Source organism: Phoenix dactylifera, unplaced genomic scaffold, assembly GCF_009389715.1.
Source record: "Phoenix dactylifera cultivar Barhee BC4 unplaced genomic scaffold, palm_55x_up_171113_PBpolish2nd_filt_p 001031F, whole genome shotgun sequence".
In the NCBI taxonomy this organism is placed as follows: Eukaryota; Viridiplantae; Streptophyta; class Magnoliopsida; order Arecales; family Arecaceae; genus Phoenix; species Phoenix dactylifera.
Window position 1 is genome coordinate 123,684 of NW_024068384.1, and position 7,653 is coordinate 131,336.

The following is a 7,653-nucleotide window of genomic DNA, read 5'->3' on the forward strand; positions in this document are numbered from 1 at the left end:
TTCCACTTTTCTTTAGATGGACAACACCTATAATTAGAATTACTAATTATCAAAAGAAAAGCATGGCGATAAAAAAGAGAACTTTCAAACATTAAAAAAATAAACTTTCATCTTGTAAAAAAGCTTACTTTAAGCATTTTCTATTCCCTAAAGAAATTTGGCTATAACATTCCAAAAAATTTTGTTTTCTAGCATGTGAGTTTCTCATCTCTCTCTTTTAGTCCCTCTAATGTAATTAAATTAAGAATATGAGTACAAACTTGAAAATGAAAGAACTATTAAAAAATGTATTCCTCATATTAAGTTGGATCTTTTTAACATGTGAACAAAAATATCATTTGCAGATGTCTTATCTAAAGTCATGCACTACAATTTCTTTTCAATTTTCTATTTAGTCATTGGATTATAAATTATTTCACATAAATAAATGCCATTATATCGAGGAGGCATAAAAGAAAATTTAGAATTTTCTTTTGCGGCAAACATTCTTCATCAATCATAAATATCCACCTAGAGTAAAAAAGATCCTCAAATCTAAAATCAAGCTTATCCTAAAAAATTGAGTATAACCATGATTCTAGATTTTCCTTCTATTTTTTTTATACGATTTCAATATATCAACTTTGGGAATATTCCTTGATACTAATTTGGCATCCTTACAAACATAAGCAAACAAAACTCTAAACGCTTCATAATCGATAAATGAAATGGTAGATCATGTTTAATAATTGTAAATATTACGAAAATATAGGATCAAATATTATAGAATGCTTTGGCATAAATTCTTTCAAATTGTGATAAGATTATTTATCCTATAACATAATTCTTTCTACACTTCTGCACATGATGTTTTAAATTTTCAGTCCCAATAACTCTACCACCAATTGAATATTCTTTGCCATATCGATCACTTCATTTAAGCGATAATAATTATAAATGAGTGAAGTTATCTTTCTTTTAAATTTAATATGTTTAGAGTCACTTGCTATCTTTTTATTAGGAACTCAAAAGATTGATTCATTAGACTAGCTATATCATCTTTACTCGAAGTCTCCATATCTACACTAGGATCTTCAATTTCAATACTATCTCTATCCATCTACAATATGTAATTTAAAATAATATCAAAAGATCAGTATATAATACCAAAACTAGTGACAAGAGGCATGTTGAAAATTCTATAAATAAACTAACATGCATGCTAAATTTGACTTACACTAAATAAGTTATTTAACATTATAATTTTAACATGGACCCAAAATATTTTACTTACAACTTCCTCCACAACTAGAAAGTGAATTATACTTAAAATAAAATTTATTAAAACATATCATTAGCCAAAGACCCATTGATAAATCATCGTTTTCTGGTGAAAAATTGATAAATTTTATAATTCTATACATCTAATGAAAACTATGACTACTTAAGTTATGCATTTAACAGTCAAGGTAATTGATTTATGCAATAAATGAGACGTTAAAAATCTCTCTAACAACCATATATTATTGGAAACTGTATTAGAGTTTAAATAAAAATGATTAAAATAGAAAGAATGATATCGCTAGATATAACTAATAAATTTTTATCTGATATACTTCATGCATGCAATAATCTAGTATGCTATCATTAGCAAAATAAATGCATTAATAAATCAATAAAATATATGCATGTACCAAAAAAAGTAAGCAAGCAAGTATTAAAGAAGCTCTCTAAGCTTCTAACAATCCTATATCAATACACCATCTAGTTAAACCAACCAAAAACTATGTTAATGGATACTATCTAGCTAAAATAACCAAAAATCTAATGCAAGAATGCTAGATTTCTAACATATTTAATGCTTTAAAAATAATACTTTGAAAGAAATAAATCTCTTTAAATAAGAGCTAAGAACATCTCTCTCCCTCTGCTATTACAAGTTTAGATATTAAATCTAGAAAGAAAAAAGAGAGGAAAATGGAGGAGTGGAGATCACAGCCTTTGAGGAGTGGCTTGATATTCTGAATGGTGAAATGCCATTTTGGAAGTTGGAAACCGCTGTTAGAATGGCAGACCCTAAAATCATGGTGAAAAGTATCCCTTGACAAGATTATTTGGTAGTGAGGAAGGCGTGGTTGCTCACATAAGAAGTAAGAAAAAAAAAAATTAGCCCAAACCTAGGGTGTCATACGATATTCAAAGAAAAAGAGAGATGAGCGGATGAGCGGAGGAGAGCAAGGCTTATTGTGTAGTAGCTATAGCCAAGGGAAGAGAGGCAAGAAAAGAAGAGATTTGAACTCTAGGAGTCTTGCCCAAAGAAAAGAAGAGGGACCTAGCGCTAGCCAATGCTTTTTAGAATGAGAGAAGAGGAGATAAGAGATTAAGAAAAGAGGAACGGGAAGAGAGGTAAGAAAAAAAAAGATTTAGATTTTGAAGTCTCATAGAAAGAGAAGGAAGGGTGTAACCCTAGCCAACGCTCTTTAGAATGAGAGGAGAGGAAAAGAAAGGCACTCAACACTATGCCCAAACTCCTCATGTGTATATAAATATATATGTATTTATATGTGAGTTAGGTAAATAGGTTAACCCAACCCGACCTCATATGATTTGATTATTAGATGGGCTAAATAAGTTTAAGACATTGAAACCCAAATAGGACCCATTTGATAAACTTGTCAAGATGAGTTGACCTATTTATAATTTGAACTTGTTTAGTTCATACCCCAACTTGTTTATTACAGACCGGGCATGAGTTGGGTTGACAGGTAGAGTCATAATTTACCACTTTTAGTTTGGAGAAATGAAAAAAGTGGGCCACCTTCACCAAAGTTAAATCCCACAAAGCATTGACAATGAGAGTGGCTTTGTAAGCAGGAATATTCCTATATTTAGGAAATGTACAAAGGAAAAAGAAATATTTCTTAAAGACCAAAGAAATAACTAGGCAAATTTATAAAGCCACACTCATTATGTGATAGGTAAAGAACATTTGAACCTAGCTTCTAGCACCTAACTCCACAGTTGGACTAATGTAAACTCAATCTGTCTATGAGATGGTGTTGTCGGAAGTGATCGAGTTACCTATGCAATGTATTTGTTTGAAAGATTTTTAAAACATTCAGCGACTAATCATAGATGATAAATGAACATGTGAAACATCTAAGAATCATTAAGTCAAGAAGAGTGGATTATCACAATTGAATTGGCGCTATAAATTTGCAGAAAGCAGTAATTGAAAACTATAAGATATTTGAATGTAGCTGCCCAACAACTTAGACCCTAGTGTTAGGGATCTCTAACACTTCTTTAGCTCAGGGACTTACTTTAGAATTGTTTAAACGAACTTAAATTAGCCTACACTGCTTTAAGCTAGTGCTTGATGGATGAGTATTGATCAAATTATTATATCTTAATCTGTTGAAAGATGGATGGGTAGGATTCATGCTTGATCCTAGTCAAAGTTGTGCATTCTACGCGGTTTCTTGATTTCGATTCTAACACACGTTTACTGGATTGCTTCTTTTTGACTTGCTTTCCCTACCGGTCAACACCAATATTATCTCTATGATCCATCAACACCGACTCTAAGGTATGGGGGAAATTGAGGTCCAGCAAATGTTTGATAATATTAAATTCTAGCATAAGATTTGGAGTCTAACAAAATCTTTAGTGATATTAGCAGATAGGATTGGTGTCTACCAAACATTGGTGCCCAAAGTTGCCTAACAGGAAAAGAGAACCTGAGAACAAATCTAGGTAAAAATGAAAGAGAGAGAGAGAGAGAGAGAGAGAGAGAGAGAGAGAGAGTTCAAGCAAACTAATCTTGTCGGTTAGGCAGGCTTAGGCATAGTCAGGTAGTGGAGAACTAGCTTACGATGCTCCTCATCGAACCTAGAGTCAAGTCATGAGGGCCATTGAACTAATATTTTTATTAGGATGAATCTTTTAGCTTTATTGACTCTTTCTAATAACTATAATGACCTCATCTCTGTCTTATAATTGAGGTATTGATATATAACGTGGTTTGAAATATGTAACGAGCACAAACAGTTCATAGGTGGCACAAGTACTCTATGAGATAATAGACTTGATGCATTTTATGCACCAATGAGCAACAGCTTACTGGCGCGTAATTTGTAGTTTATTACAGCAACAAGGATTGAAATATTGCTGTGGGACGCCAATGATCAGTAACAAAAAATTTTCTTTTGTAACATTACATTTTTAATTTGATAATATTTATGCTATATTGATACACAAAGTTGTTTGTTCGGTTCTGTACCCTCTGTATATATATATATGCATGTAGGTACGTATGTATATGCATATGCATGTTTATGTATATGTGGGTAATGTATGTATGGATGTACATAAGTATGTTTTGAACCTTAATGCTGAGGAAGAAGGTCCAAAACAATCTATACCATAGGTACGTAAAGGAAATGATCCACATATAAATAAAGAAGGTTACAACCTGCTCCGCTATGGTCTAGTCGATATGCCACATGTAGAAATGTATAGTATTGTTTACAGTTCAAGCTATAAGAATTTCTGATAGGTTGGGTGTGTTCCAAAATTTAATTTTAAAAGGTTAGAGGTCAGCTTCCTTTCCATTAAAAACTATACATATGCCTCCAAAAAAAAAAAATCACGCTTTTCGAATAGGTAGTTCAAGAGTTACACGAAACACCTATAGAGCAAACATTTACATGCACTGCATGCCTTGCAAGTCATGCAATAGAACACCCATATTTTTTCGTATTTTATTGTTTGGATTTTTAACAACCCTTTTTCATTATCTACTTTGTGTGATGAATCTAATAATACCCCCAAAAAAATGCCAAAGCAAAGCAGAATTTGTTCATAACGCTTACGATGAAACCATATATTCATCATTCTTCAGATTATTAAAACCATCTCCGTTCGACATCATTCCATAGCCAGACCTCCACAACTAAACCTTGTGCCTACTCTTCCCGCGATTCACTATATGTTTCAGTATCGTACATTAACATGCCTGCTCTAACCAATACGCGAACTGATTCTTTGAGCTCACCCCCAAAGAATACAATGAACTAAAAGGCCACAAATCAGTGAAACAAAAGATAACAAAATCCAAGTTTGTGAAGAGTAGGAAATAACTCAAAATATCTTCCGTCCTAGTTGAGCCGGACAAAGTTCTCTCCATAGGGAAGCCTACCACTCAAACCTCTCGCCTTCACCCTTAATAATACACCCTTAAAAAGCTTGTTTAATAACCAGGATTCATATCTTTTATAGTAGATATGTCATTCTGCACTCATTATTCTTATATATCTAACAATGCTTCAATAAACTTCATGTGGCCGGCACGGTTTATGCTTAAAAATCATATCATGGAACAGTCAGGACATTGGAACCAACCATCAACAATATCATATCATATTAGATTATACATCTACAAAAGAGTTCCATCTTCCATCTATTCTTTTGACAAAAATAAAACAAAAAAAGGGAGAAAATTAAATGGAACTCTGGAAAGCGGAAAGAACCAAAAAGCTACCACCTTTGTTTCCGCCACATCTTCCACGGGATTCCCCCCATATCTACTATCCGTTACAGATCTTTTCCAACCAAAACAAGCAACCAGAACAGAACCCTTCCATGTACACGTCACCCCCGCGGCGCCATAATCCCCTTCCTTTCCTTTCCCCCACCCTTTTTTTAGCAAAAAGAGGACCAGAAAAAGCTCCACCCTTATCTAAGTCTAACCTTCTGAAGTGAAGTCCAAAAAAGGAAAGCTTGGGAGGGGGCGTCACAGCTCCCGGGGGTCTACGAAGATGGAGTTGCCCGGCGGCGACTTGGTCCAGTCCCCCACAGCCCCGCCGTCGCCGTAGCCCTCCGCCAGCCGCTTCGCGCACCACAGGTCCTCCGCGAACGACAGCCTCCGCCAGTGCGGGATCCCCCGCCTGAGCGGCTCGCACGCCGCCACCTCCGCCGCCACCACCCCCGCCGTCCCCTTCCCCATGTTGTGCGCGTGCCTGCACAGCGCCGCCACCATCGCCGCCGCCCCCGGCCCCTCCCCACCTATCCCGTACAAGAACAGCGCCCCGAACGGCCGGAATATGTCCGGCACCGACGGGATCCGCAGCCACGGCAGCGCCCTGTCCGCCGCCCTCGTCGCCCACGCCAGCCCCCGCCGCACCCTCGACGCCCCCCGCACCTCCAGCCGGAACACCCCCCCGCAGTTCCACACGCTCACCACCGCCCACGACTCCGGCGGCGCACTCAAGAATCCTTCTGTCCCAGGCCACTTCCACTCCCCTCCGCCGCAGCTGCCCGCCGGAACGGCCAAGAAGGTGCCGAGGGAGAGGTGATTGGAGAGGACGGCGTCGATGTCGCGGGGGAACAACTCGGTGGTGGAGAAGTGGAGGCGATAGAGGGACTCGGCGTCAGCGACGGGGAGGCGGAGGATGCGGACGAGGCGGGGGATGGGGAGACGGTGGGCAAACACCGGGTGGACCAGGATCGCCGGGGTCCGGAACTTGGAGTACCCGCACCGCCCGGTGAACAGCCGGACCGACGCTTCGTTGTCCTGGTCCGTCGCCATGTACGCGTACTCCGCCCCTTGCTCTTTAAACCATTCCTCCAACCTCCTCACTAACCTCAACCCAATTCCCAACCTCCTATAATAAAAATTATATATATCTTTTAATAAATAAAATAATATTTAATAAAAAAAATATATACAGAGAGAGTAGTGATGGCGGAGGGGGTTACCGGTAGAAGGGGGAGACGCGGAGGCCGAGGATGTAGGCGACTTTAGTGTACATAGGGGCGGGGAGTGGGTTCTGGTGCTTCATGGCGGTGACGGCGCCGGCGTTACGGGGGATGCTCTTGCCGCAGGTGACGGTCTTGACGCTGCCGCGGATTATACCTACGATCTCTTTCACCGGCTCACTCGTTTCAGCAACCTAAAATTTTAAAACTTTTATATATAATAATAATAATAGCATATATATTCATTCTATATATATATATATATATATATAAAGTAGCAAAAAGAAAGGAGAGAGATGATAATTACGAGCATGAGGAAGGCCGGAGAGTGTCGGACGCGGGAGACGGGGTCGCCGAGGTGGTCGGTGAAAAGAGTCATCTCACCGCTGGGTCCCACCTCGCACATCCGCTCCATGGCCTCGGCTCGCAGCCGGTCTCTCTGCTCCTCATACTCTCTCACCACAATTCCTTCCTCCATCTCTGTACCTATAGTGTCGTTGGTAGTGGTGCTATGAGCAAAGGCAAGAGATATAGCTGGGAGGGAGAGGAGAGACTCAGAAGTTGAAGGAAGGAGAGAGGAGATAAGAGTGAGGGATGGTTTTATATCACTCTCTTGAATCACGTGTAGAGCAAGAATAAGGGCAACTAAGGAGAGGAAGAGGAGTTCACTCTTTTTTTGAGCGCCTTAAGAGTTGGTGTGCGAGTAGTTTAAGATGATTGGGCTTTTAGTGTGATGGGGTTGGAGGGGGGGGGGGGGGTATATATACTAGTTTGTGTAGGGTGGTGGGGTTGGGATGAGGGGCCTTCCCTTCCCTCTCTGTCTCTCCAATTTCCTCTTCTTTTTTATTAGTTTATTCCGTCTAGAATCCTCCCCTTCTCTCTCTTTCTCTTTCTCTCGCGTTATTAGTATCGCAT

General features: G+C 39.1%; 1 protein-coding gene across 1 annotated transcript; it reads right to left on the minus strand.

The window, feature by feature from the left end:
* Positions 1–5,389: 5,389 nt before the first annotated feature.
* Positions 5,390–7,445, minus strand: LOC103705335 (probable N-acetyltransferase HLS1). Its single transcript, XM_008789000.3, has 3 exons — positions 7,046–7,445; positions 6,739–6,932; positions 5,390–6,644 (listed from the first exon to the last, which is right to left on the minus strand). The coding sequence occupies exons 1-3, from the start codon at positions 7,214–7,216 to the stop codon at positions 5,774–5,776; spliced, it is 1,236 nt and encodes a 411-aa protein (XP_008787222.2). The 5' UTR covers positions 7,217–7,445; the 3' UTR covers positions 5,390–5,773.
* Positions 7,446–7,653: the final 208 nt, after the last annotated feature.

Coding starts and splice junctions, on each gene's coding strand:
- LOC103705335 (XM_008789000.3), bottom strand. CDS start 7,216: ATGGAGGAAGGAATTGTGGTGAGAGAGTATGAGGAGCAGAGAGACCGG. Junction 6,933..7,045: donor CTCCGGCCTTCCTCATGCTC/GTAATTATCATC, acceptor TTAAAATTTTAG/GTTGCTGAAACGAGTGAGCC. Junction 6,645..6,738: donor CGCGTCTCCCCCTTCTACCG/GTAACCCCCTCC, acceptor TTTTTATTATAG/GAGGTTGGGAATTGGGTTGA.